This window comes from Mycteria americana, chromosome 2 (genome assembly GCF_035582795.1).
Source record: "Mycteria americana isolate JAX WOST 10 ecotype Jacksonville Zoo and Gardens chromosome 2, USCA_MyAme_1.0, whole genome shotgun sequence".
In the NCBI taxonomy this organism is placed as follows: domain Eukaryota; kingdom Metazoa; phylum Chordata; class Aves; order Ciconiiformes; family Ciconiidae; genus Mycteria; species Mycteria americana.
Genome location: NC_134366.1, coordinates 170,997,031 through 171,009,814, shown reverse-complemented (window position 1 = coordinate 171,009,814; position 12,784 = coordinate 170,997,031). Strand labels below are relative to the sequence as shown.

Sequence of the window (12,784 nt, the reverse complement as noted above, 5' to 3'; positions counted from 1 at the left end):
GTCTGTCCTCCTGTACTAATCTTTACTCGGGGAAATTCACCCAACTTTTTTGGTTTCTAAAACAATGAACAAAGTATTTCCTTCTTACCTATTTGTAATAAAATAAAGTACACCAACTATCCCAGAAGCTGTCCAATCTGAAGCCAAGTCCCTTTTTAGCCACATTTTTGCTTTTTTGTGCCACTGGTTTTCCCTAGTCTGTAGTTGTTCAAATGGGGTAATGTTATTAACATAGTTCAGGTGTTTCCGAGGTCCATGTATAGCATCCTGCCTGTGCATGGCAGAAAAAGAAAAAACAACACCTGAAACTTGGTCATTCAGTAATGAAGAAATGTGGTTGTAAGGTGTTAGATGTTTTGACAGCACTTAGTAATTGTTCAAATGATTCTTAAATTTGCACGTTTGTTTATTAGTTCTCACCCTTAGCATGTGTGAGTAACCTTTAACTCCAACACAAGCAGCTTTGTTAGAATTTGCGTTAGTCATGCAACCTTATCTCCACATGAAGGAAAATCTTCCCTCGACGCACATTCAGCTCTTCTAGCCAACTTAGTGCACAACTAAATGATGATGAACCATTGGCACCAAAATTTGACACCAAAAGGATAAGCTAACATCAGTGATAATGCTAGTTTATTGTTCTAAAAATAAAATAGGCATCACAAACCAAGATTTTCATTTCACTAGTCTAGTGTATACCTGTGAGCGATTGTCTTCTGTGCCTCCTCTTTTCTGAAAAATTGTGGTTCGAGGTTTGTTGCAATCCTTATTATTCACTCCCAGAACTTTCCGTCTAATACCCAGTGGATTGGCTATTTTTCAACCTGAACTATAGTAGCCAAAGTTGAGCTTTTCAAACTTTTCCATATCTTAACACATTACCTCTCCCCACCTCTCAGTCATACTGAGTTGATGGATAGCTCTGACACTGTCCTTTGCTTTTTCTTTAGAGGTACACATGTAGAGTATGTTCAGTCTACATTGCCAGTGTTGTTATAGGCTTGCTCCTCTCCTGTTAGAATGGCTTTCCTTTTCTTACCTATACGTAAATGCTCTTAACTCCACAAAGTACCACCGCCTGATGATTTCCAGTTCTGTCATCACAACAGCAACCACAGGCAGTCAAAGCCTTCATCAGGTATTAGCTCTGTTCATCCAGCGTGCAAGCTTCCAGTGCAGTGCATTGTGGCACTGATTGTGCCCCAGTCACGTGTGTTTCCATTTCTCGGCCAAACCCTGGTCTGCTGTCCTCTATGCTGTTCTTTCCCAAGCAAGGGAGCAGCTCCCAATCAAAATCTCCACAGGATTTATCATGTCCTCTTCAATCCTTACTTTTTCATGATGCATACTAACAACTGCTATCGAAGATGAGCATGGCACGTGCGTCCTGACTTACTGCTGCTGTAGGTGGCAATAAAAATTGACCCACTCTGTTTGCACTTTTTATTTCTAATTCTTGTCTTCCTCTGACCTGACTTCCTTGTCATTCAACTGTTACATCTTCTAGACTCACTAAGCTCTCTTAAGGGCAAGATCTCTGATTTTTTTCTATGTGTTGTGCAGTACTAGGCACAGCTATGCTTTGCACTGTGGTTTGCCGGTAGGCATGAATGCAAAATAAATCAGTGCATTTAATGGAGTGTGTTTATTTGTGTGGTATTCTTATTAGTGTATTTTAACACAGAGCAAATGAGCAGTGATTGAGTTAAAGAAACATTAGAGAGCACTTTGGGAGCACTCCTCTTTATGCAAACATTAAGAGAATCCCTCCAGTTAAAATAAATTGTGGAGTTCCTTTATCTGAGATTTCTTTTTTTGAAGTACATAGCAATACTCAACATATTAATTAAACATTTCATAGAAGAGCTGTCCCCACCATGATCTGCATTCCCAGATCCCTCCCATGGTGAGCTTTGATTATACAAGACACATCAGAAACAAATCATGTAGCAACTCTCGATCCAACAGATGTGTTTTCTCCCCTCTTTGAGCTTTCCCATCCCCTCTTTGAGCTTTCCCATCCCCTCTTTGTTGTAAATTTACATGTTTATTGCAAGTCTGCTCATAAATTATCCTTCTTGCTTACTAAAAGAACCTGTGTTTTTATGATATCATCTGTCTCGCTATCCGTTAATAATCCAGTTTCTCTTAATTTGGTGAGAGCACTTGGTAATATTTAAGACCTGGACAGTGTTTGGCATATTTCCATTCAGTTTGTTTTATTTTTCATAAATATTTTGGTATATAGGTCCCTTTAGACCGATGTGGAAACTTTAAACTTAATATTTGTGTTTCCATTATCACAGTTAACTCTTACAGGCAAAGAGCACAAATGAAGCAACTGATAAAAACTTAAATTGATACTAAGTCGCTATTGACTGATTGGACTATGCACTAAGTAGCTTTCCTGTGATCTAAGTCTAGTGGCTGAATTTTGTAGCTGTTAATCACTTTAAACAAGCTTTATAGATAATGCCAAGTTGTCAAAACTCTTATAAAAGGCTAAAGAGACTCTGGAAAAAAACACCTGAGCAACTGAAATAGTTACCTGATTGTCATTCCTTTATACCAGAACTCACCTTTACATTGAAACATTCCCTTTGAATCTGAAAGGATTACAGCTAAATGAACACTCATAATTTTGAGTTTTAGAATACCAAAATTAAATAATCCATTAAGTTCTCCAAATAAGTGTTTTCTGTTTTCACACAAATTAACCATGAGCACTGTTTCCATTTTAAAGGAATGGCAACATGTATTCTAATTCTTACGATACTGTTACCACTTTGGTTAATTTGACCCTTCACTGATTTTGCTTTTGCAATAATTTCAGTCAGGTGAGGCCAGTTTACATTGTGGTAAATCAAAATACTTGAGAGTTCTTTTCATGTCTCCTGGAGCCAGGGGTTATAGAAGTGGTGGAAAGATCTGGGTGTACGTGCCAAGGTTTTGGTAGTGGTGGGGCTGCAGGGGTGGCCACTGTGGGCACAGACCAGGGGTTGCCCTGTGCTGGTCACAGCTGCCTCCATACCATTCCACCCCTTGCCTCTGACACACACACACTTGGTAATTACCATTAAAATACATCCTCATACATTCTTTATGACCTTCACTTACATCAACAATAATTCCCAACATCAAAATCATCATCACAAAAGTGTATCATCATCACAAAAGCAAAAAAAAAGACAGTATATACACAGTAAAACTCTTCTCCTTGACCCATCACCACTTTATGATGACAAATTCCCAACACCAGCATCCAAGCTCCCCCCAGTTATTGCACTCCCTGGTATTCTCCAATCTGACTTTTGGCCGCTACCTCTTTCAATTACTGTTGCTGTCTTGAACTCCTGAAGCCCTACATTGGGCACCACAAAAGTGGGTTAGCCTGGCCAACAGCCTCCCTCAGCTGCGTGCTCACTCCGCCTCCTCAGCAGGACAGGGGCAGAAAATAGGATGAGAAAGCTCATGGGTTGAGATAAAGGCAGGGACATCACTTACTAATGATTGTCAAGGGCAAAACAGACTTGAATTGGGGAAAACTAATTTATTATATTTATTACCCCCTGCCCCCCTCAGTGGAAGAAGGACATTGAGTTGCTGGAGCATGTCGAGAGAAGTGCAAAAAGCTGGTGAAGGGTCTGGAGCACAAGTGTTCTGAGGAGCGGCTGAGGGAACTGGGGTTGTTTAGCCTGGAGAAAAGGAGGCTGAGGGGAGACCTTATCACACTCTACAGCTACCTGAAAGGAGGTTGTAGAGAGGTGGGGGTCGGTCTCTTCTCCCAAGTAACTAGCGATAGGACGAGAGGAAATGGCCTCAAGTTGCATCAGGAGAGGTTTAGATTGGATATTAGGAAAAATTTCTTCACTGAAAGTGTTGTCAAGCATTGGAACAGGCTGCCCAGAGAGGTGGTGGAGTCGCCATCCCTGGAGGAGTTCAAAAAAACATGTAGACGTGGCACTTTGGGACATGGTTTAGCAGGCATGGAGGTGTTGGGTTGACAGTTGGACTAGATGATCCTAGAGGTCTTTTCCAACCTTAATGATTCTATGATTACCAATTAGAATAATTTGAGTAGTGAGAAACAAAGACAGAACTTGAGAACAACTTCGCCCCCACCTTTGCTTCAGGCCCACCTTCACCCCTTCGCTCCCAACTCCTCTCCCCATGAGGGACACAGGGGATGGGGGTGGGGGTTCGGTCAGTCCATCACAGCTCCTCTCGGCCGCTCCTCCCTCCTCACCCGTCTCCTGCTCCAGCGCGGGCCCTGCCCCGGGCTGCAGTCCTTCAGGGACAACCTGCTCCCACCCGGGCTCTCCACGGCCGCAGCTCCTGCAGGAAATATCCCCCTGCTGCGGCCTGGGGCCCTCCCCGGGCTGCAGGGTGGGTCTCTGCTCCAGCGGGGTCTCTCCGGGGCTGCAGGGGATCCCTGCTGCGGGCCTGCAGCACCTCCTGCCCTCCTCCTCCTCCGGCCTCGGGCTCCCTCTGCTGCTGCTCCCTCCTTGGCTTCCTCCTCCTCTGCCTCTGCCGCCTTGTGCCCTTTCGGAAACCTCTTTTCCCCCAGGCACCCCCAGCTTGGCTGAGGGGCTCAGCTGTGTCCTGCGGTGGGGCCCTTGGAGCCGGCTGGAACTGGCTGTGTGTGGCATGGGGCAGCCCTGGCCTCTCCTCACAGAGGCCACCCTACAGCCCCCCCCCCAACACTTGGGCATAGACACCCCAATACAATCATGCATATCCCATTTTTTAACTGAATATAGAATTGGGCGAAATGTTGTGGGTTTCAGCTTGTGAAAAACAACATATGCTTTTACTGGGATGCTGTTAGTAGCAAATTTTGACTTCAGACCTACCAGGGTACTAATGAATGTTTCATATTTTATTTGGGATATAAGCTGTAAACAGATGAGCACCAACTTGGGAAATGCTGCCTGAAGTGAGCAGTTTGTATCCAGAAAGCATGTCGGCATATAAGATCAGCTTTGATATGCCGTTTCAACAGTAGTTCCATGCAGATGGATTTTTCTTGAATCTTCTGTGAAAGGGGAGGCATCTCTAATACTATTTGATAGTAGGTTTTTATTTCTGGCTGCCTTTTTTTTTTAGATATACTTACTTCTCCAGTTCTCCCTGTCCGTTTCTCGCCCTCCGCTTGACGCATATCTCCAGCAGCCAAAAGGGGGATGTCGTCCGTGTAGCCAGTCAATGCATACATCAGATTGTGGCTTAAGAGCGGTGCCATGTGGTCTTTCCTTCTCCCCAGGGCTGAGTGTGCGTTGTCCACCTCTCCCACCCCCGTCAACCCAGAGGACAAGGGCTCAGTTCTGGTCAGTGCATGACAGTGCGTTGCTCTGCTACTAATGAGAACAAAATCAGTCATGCCTCATGGAACTTGGCAAAGGACAGTGAAAAGGAAAATGATCAGAAATAATGGGGGTTTTAGTTATATTGGACCCATGCATGCTGCCTGTTTCTCCAGGCAATCTGGAAACAAACATTTAACTTGGGGTAGAGTCTCTGCTTTTCTCTCTCCATCCCCATCATTTCCTCTCACCATTTTCCAGCCATCTTCAATTCCTTGCACCTTTGTCACACTCTACTCGTTAACTATATCATACTACTACTCCTCAACTAACTAGAGAATACCACTTCTATTCACATTCTCCTTATCTTACAAAACGTGTAGAATGGGTTTACTATTAAAATGGAAGCAGGATTTTGTTGTGAAAGAGGTGTTTTTTTACCATCCTCGCTTTATATTTTGCACCAATAGGAAGCTGTTTAGTTAAGTGAAGTAAGGACTTGCAAGAACAGAATGGGAATCTCATGGTTAAGGAAATTTAATACTGGACTGAAAAGTTAGATTCTATCTTTATCTCTCTCAGATCCTTTTTGATAGGTAGCAATTGGTTTCAGCATACACTAGCAGTTGCCTCCTATGGTATTTCTCACTTTTTTTAGAGGTTGGGGTCTCCATTTGCAGGAGAGGGAAACAATCTGATCTGCAGCTGAGGTCAATACTTTGAACATAGGAAGCAGTGTGGCCCTGCAAGTGTTACAAAATCATTCAGTCATGTTTCTGAAGTCCCCAAATATGATACTGATGTGCTCTGCACAAAAAAAAACCTAGAGGAAATTAAAAGTTCTATCTTTAGAATACAATTTGAATAGCGTGCAGTTGATGTGCGGTGGTGCTACATATTAAACAGCAAGGAGAATTATTTTGAATAGCTGCTCATTAATTGTGCACCAGTTATCTTGATTTAAAAGTATCAAATGATGAAGTTAACTTTGCAGTTTAATAAAGTTATTTTAACACAGAGGTTTGTATGTTTGTGTTATTTCCCAAGTGTTAAAACCAACGGACTACCAGTATGTTTTACTAGTAACACACGTGATTCATCAGCAACATCTAAACCATTAAATCCATTGCCAAACGTAGGAGCAGTGTTGGAATAACTTACAGTAGCATCATAACTTGAAGGACTTGTGAGCCATGTAATGGTTGGAGGCCGTCTTGGGCAGAGTGATCGCAAAATGATAGAGTCTTTGATACATGGAGAAGCGGCAAGGGGGGTCAGCAAAACTGCCACCTTAGACTTCCGGAGGGCAGACTTCGGCCTGTTTAGGAGACTGGTCGAGAGAGTCCCCTGGGAGGCAGCCCTTATGGGCAAAGGGGTCCAGGAAGGCTGGACATTCTTTAAGGAGGAAGTCCTAAAGGCACAAGAGCAGGCTGTCCCCAGGTGCCGAAAGACGAGCCGGCAGGGAAGAAGACTGGCCTGGCTGACTAGAGAGCTCTGGCTCGAACTCAGGAAAAAGAGGAGAGTCTATGACCTCTGGAAGAAGGGGCAGGCAACTCAGGAGGACTACAAAGGTGTAGCAAGGTTGTGCAGGGAGAAAACTAGAAGGGCCAAAGCTGAGCTAGAGCTCAATCTGGCTGCTGCTGTAAAAGACAACAAAAAACACTTCTTCAAATACATTAGCAGCAAAAGGAGAGGTAAGGAGAATCTCCAGCCCCTAGGAGACGGGGGAGGGAACACAGTGACCAAGGATGAGGAAAAGGCTGAGGTACTTAATGCCTTCTTTGCCTCAGTCTTTAATAGCAGGGCCAATTGTTCTCTGGGTACCCAGCCCCTGGAGTTGGAAGATAGGGACGGGGACCAGAATGGAGCCCCCATAATCCAGGGGGAAATGGTGAGTGACCTGCTGCACCACTTAGACACTCACAAGTCTATGGGGCCTGATGAGATCCACCCGAGAGTACTGAGGGAACTGACAGATGTGTTCACCAAGCCCCTTTCCATCATTTACCAGCAGTCCTGGCTAACTGGGGAGGTCCCTGCTGACTGGAGATTAGCGAATGTGACACCCATCTTCAAGAAGGGCTGGAAGGAGGACCCGGGGGACTACAGACCTGTCAGCCTGACCTCGGTACCAGGGAAGCTGATGGAGCAGGTCATCCTGAGTGCTATCACACGGCATGTAGAGGATAACCAAGGGATCAAGCCCAGCCAGCATAGGTTCAGGAAAGGCAGGTCCTGCTTGACCAACCTGATCTCCTTCTACGACAAGGTGACCCGCCTAGTGGATGAGGGAAAGGCTGTGGATGTTGTCTATCTAGACTTCAGTAAAGCCTTTGACACCGTTTCCCACAGCATTCTCCTGGAGAAACTGGCTGCTCATGGCTTGGACGGGTGTACTCTTCGCTGGGTAAAGAACTGGCTGGATGGCCGGGCCCAAAGAGTGGTGGTGAATGGAGTTAACTCCAGTTGGCGGCCGGTCACAAGCGGTGTTCTCCAGGGCTCTGTGTTGGGGCCAGTTCTGTTTAATATCTTTATCAATGATCTGGATGAGGGGATCGAGTGCACCCTCAGTAAGTTTGCAGATGACACCAAGTTGTGTGGGAGTGTTGATCTGCTGGAGGGTAGGAAGGCTCTGCAGAGGGACCTGGACAGGCTGGATCGATGGGCTGAGGTCAATTGTATGAGGTTTAACAAGGCCAAGTGCAAGCTCCTGCACTTGGGCCACAGCAACCCCATGCAACGCTACAGGCTTGGGGAAGAGTGGCTGGAAAGCTGCCAGGCAGAAAAGGATCTGGGGGTGTTGGTGGACAGCCGCCTGAATATGAGCCAGCAGTGTGCCCAGGCAGCCAAGAAGGCCAACAGCATCCTGGCTTGTATCAAAAATAGTGTGGCCAGCAGGACTAGGGAAGTGATCGTGCTCCTGTACTCGGCACTGGTGAGGTTTCACCTCAAATACTGTGTTCAGTTTTGGGCCCCTCACTACAAGAGAGACATTGAGGTGCTGGAGCGAGTTCAGAGGAGGGCAATGAAGCTGGTGAAGGATCTAGAGCAGAAGTCTTCTGAGGAGCGGCTGAGGGAACTGGGGTTGTTTAGCCTGGAGAAGAGGAGGCTGAGGGGAGACCTTACTGCTCTCTCCAACTACCTGAAAGGAGGTTGTAGAGAGGTGGGGGTCGGTCTCTTCTCCCAGGTAACAAGTGAAAGGACGAGAGGAAATGGCCTCAAGTTGCGCCAGGGGAGGTTTAGACTGGATATTAGGAAATTTTACTTCACCGAGAGGGTTATCAAGCATTGGAACAGGCTGCCCAGGGAAGTGGTTGAGTCGCCATCCCTGGAGGTATTTAAAGGACGTTTGGATGAGGTGCTTAGGGACACGGTATAGTGGTGGTCTTGGTAGTGTTAGGTTTATGGTTGACTCGATGATCTTAAAGGTCTTTTCCAACCTATATGATTCTGTGATTCTGTGATGTAAACTAGAACATGGGTTGTATTCACAAATAACAATGACAGCTGGTGTAGATATCAGGTGTAACTTAAGGTTCTTGAGTCTTCTTCACAACCCTAGGGAAGCCCGCACAGTAGTGGGCAGGACTCTTCTGCCTGTTTCTGTAAGCTTGATGTCTTTTGCCCAGCTCCATGCAGTGTGAATCCTATAGTGCCCATTCCAGTGTCTCTTTTTTGGGTACCTCCCCCAGCATTCTTTTTATTGCCAGGCTGTTAGCTTCAAGCATCTGATCTGATATTTGTCACTCCACATTAACTTTCAGGATCTTTGCCTTTCATTTCCTCTCCCAAAAGGTATCGTTTACCCTAATGTCACAATAGTGTTATCTCCCACCTCATGCTTCTTGTATCATCTTGCTGTCCTTCCTCCGCCCTCCGGTTTCAGGTGCTTGCTCTAGTCACTTTGCCAAGCTGGTCTAGGTCATCTCCCAAACCACAGGTCTTTTTTCCCTTCTTTCCTGCATCTTTCTTTTCAACATGCCCCCCACCAGATCCTGAGGTGCAGCTCTTTCGCCCTTTCTGCACTTAAGGTGGGCCCACTTGTTCTTCAGCACCTTTAAGTACGATTGACCCTGTCTCTCTCTATTCCCGTGTCCGAACCCCCTGGGAAAGATCTGACTTTGTAGCCCTGGGCTTGATTTGGAGCATGTGCAGCCCAAGTCCAGTGCTGGAGTCTCCTCGCTGAGGAGGAATTTCACTCTGAGGCTGTGTAAGATCTCTGCTGAGCATGCCTGCACTGCAGTGGGTTTTTTCCCCCCCGAAAAAAACTGATAGCTTGACTAAAATTAGGCAGACTTTCATTGAGATGGTGAAAGGAAACATCCTGATACAACACCCATCTCGTAGTGCATCCCTGCGTGAAACTACACAGGCTTGGGCAATTTCCAAAGGGGTCTTCAGTTTTTCTTAATGTTAAAAGGTCTGATCAGTCCCCTAAAAGCCAGTCAGCCTGCAGCAGAAATTTAGCATGGAAGCAATAGACCTGATTGGTGTAAGTACAGCAAAATTGTAGGAAACAGAAAATAGATCTCTGTGAACTTCACAAGCCATGCTGTTAGCATCATCTATGATTTAAACTGTTTCAAATAAACTTAAAAACAGACCTAGGTTGGTGAGCCAAACTATGTTGTTCTACCTTTAGACAGAAAAAAAATTGTAACAAAGTACTGTAGTTTGCCATGTTGAGCGTGGCATCTGCATGTTGGGCATTTCTCTACTCAGTCCCATAATACACAAAGGTGAAACTGTAGTTTTCTTTTATAAGGTCTGGAAATTTAAGATATTTTAACATAGCATGAGAACAAACTAGAATTTACATTATTTTTCTGTAACCAGTATGCATCACCATTTTCTAAAAGTGTGGCTTTTCCATTTTCTTTCAGGTCACCTTATCAGTACTACAACGATTTAGAGAGTGATACCCATTTTAATTGCCCACTGTCTCTCCTTCCTGTCATATTTTGATCTACTGTAAATCATTGGTGTTTTACTAAAGGATTAGTAACTTCCCCATTATCCTTCCCCACAAGGATACCTAGTGTCTCATCAAATCAAATAGGGAAAAAAAAAAGCTTGATTATGTACATCCAAGCTTTTATTACACAATACCATTATCAAAGAAAGAGTGGCAAGGATTTGAAAATAGTTTACAGAAAACCAGCTTCATCTCTGGCTACTAATCATTGCTATTGTATAATCTCAACCAAATGTGAAATCAATATGATACGCTACGTGCTTTAATGATTTATTTCAGTTGTCTTGCTTGGAAGTCCAAGTTGGCTTCAATTGTTTTATTTGTACGTTAGCACATCTTGGCGATAAAAGAAAAGCCTTTCTTACTGAAGAGATGAGATACTGTCATACTTTCTGCAGGTGATTTATCAGAGTTACTTGTTAAGAATAAAAAAGAACTTTTATATTCTGTATATGTTGTTCTTGCAGACAAGAGTTTGCCAAAAGGTCTGTATCACTGGTTAGAAGGAGTTGTGTTGATAGGCTGCTCTTAATATATGTATAGAACAGTTTTGAATCAACGTAAGGTTCCCTGAGAGATTGTGATGATTATTGTTTCAGGCATGCATGTATTGTACATTGAGAGAGGTTGTTTGGAAACTTGAAAAAAATGTAATCCTGTTTTCTTCTTGTTTACACAGAAGGTGAAAGAGCTTTACCATCAATACCAAAGTAAGTTTTATGCTTTCTTTTCGTATATATTAAAAAAAAAAGTTTTGAAAAATAGTTTTGCTTAAGTGACACTTTAGGACTTTTTATATGTCCTTAATTTTTATTGTCGCTTTTGGGTTCTAGGACAAATAGCAGGCGGTCATTTGGGACCATGAGGCATAAATGCAACATTAAACTATAACGATACCAGAAATAAAATCTGAGGAAAAAAGTGCATAATGCATCGACCATATTAGACTGTAACAAAAGAAGTATGTTTTAGAAAAGACTTGACTGGGATTCAGGCTATTTATTTTGAGTCCACGAGTAAATTTAATTATAGGAGTGATGCTAAACAGCTTTTGAATTGTGATTTTAATCTGTGAGTCAGTCTATGCTCTTGTTTTTCCTATCTGTCCCCTTTTCTGCTTATGTGAAATACAGAAAGTATTTTTTTTCTCCTATCATAAATCTGTCATGTCACCTTTTGTTAATAAAATTTCCATAATGGGGCTAGTCTAAGTTGGGATCTTTAGGTCCAATGTAATAAAAAATATCATTTACATAGCAAATACTTTTTAGTCTCTTTTTAAAAATATAGTAATGTAGAAAAATTCTTCTCTGACAGTAATTATGGATTTGTAGAAAATGCTAATTTATATCAGGCAAATAGAGTTGCATTTTTTTTTCTGGCTAGTTTTATGGTGATACTGTATGGTGTTCTGAGACATGCTATCTGCATCTAATAAGTCTTACATAAAGTATGCTAAGATACCTCTCTGCATTTTTCTCGTTCCTAAGCTTTAAGGTAAACAAGAAGAGACTTCTAAGCTAGCTCTGTGTGAACTAAGAATGCTTCTTATGTTGTTGGAGTTGGTAGTCCATAACGCAGTGGTAGGCAAACTTGCTAATTCTTCCTGCTGATTCTCTACACTCCTGGTGTCAGTGGCTGGGTCTCCATCCCATCTGGCAAGTTGTGATGGTTGTCTCCCCTTTCCATGTGCAGTTTCTTATTGTGGCCTCCTAAACCTTAGTCCTCTAACCAAGCCACTTTTTTTTTTTGCTTGTTTGTAAGCTGACTGCTTTCTCAGTAGCCACATTCAGACCCAGTTTAAAGCCATGTCTCATCAAATGGTTCTCCTTGAACCTTATCAGGCAGTATCACCAGTATCTAGTAGCAGGAGATAACTGTTGAAAGACCAAATGAAACATAGCAGTTTATAGTGACTTATCTCTTCCTTTTTCCTTTGGTACACAGGGACTGTGCCTACTTTGACGCAGCCACCTCATTCTGTTTGTTCCTTGGTTCCTGGAAGGAGTCCAGAATTATTATTATTACTTTTTTAACTATGGGGTGGAGTATGGAACACAAGTTGTTCCTGAATCTGCAAGAAACTAGCCACTTAGATACTAGTGGTTGCTCTTCCTTCACAGGTCCTTCTGCAGTCCTCGCTAGCCAGGTAGCTTTCTCATGGTGCAGAAAGAGAGGAGTTAAAATGCAGGGAGGAAAAGAAATGAAAGTCGAGGCTGAAAGCAGTAAAATTGGTACACTTAGTGTGCATTCCTATGGAAGAGGAGAATTTGTTTTTACTTAAATAGATACAACTGAGAAACGCAAAATAACTTTCTAATTACATAAATGTTGTCCTTTTTTTGTTTATAGGGATTTCTGGGATAAAATAAGGTTTGAAGGAAAAGTTTCTTTCCATTTTTGGGGCAGTTTACCAAAACTGAATTTCTATGCCCGAGTCTGTTTAAACAAGGGCACCACATATGCTCTTAAGTCTGGCAGCAGAGGAATGAGCTTTTGTCAAATA

The 12,784-nt window shown here is 43.3% G+C and overlaps 1 protein-coding gene across 8 annotated transcripts in view; it reads left to right on the top strand.

The window, feature by feature from the left end:
- Positions 1–12,784, top strand: part of PTK2 (protein tyrosine kinase 2) — a 234,230-nt gene that overhangs the window by 146,487 nt on the left and 74,959 nt on the right. For all 8 annotated transcript variants that reach the window (XM_075495342.1, XM_075495336.1, XM_075495337.1 and 5 more), the window contains one exon: positions 10,958–10,988. In XM_075495342.1, coding sequence (XP_075351457.1) covers positions 10,958–10,988 — 31 coding nt within the window. The remainder of the gene's footprint in view (positions 1–10,957; positions 10,989–12,784) is intronic.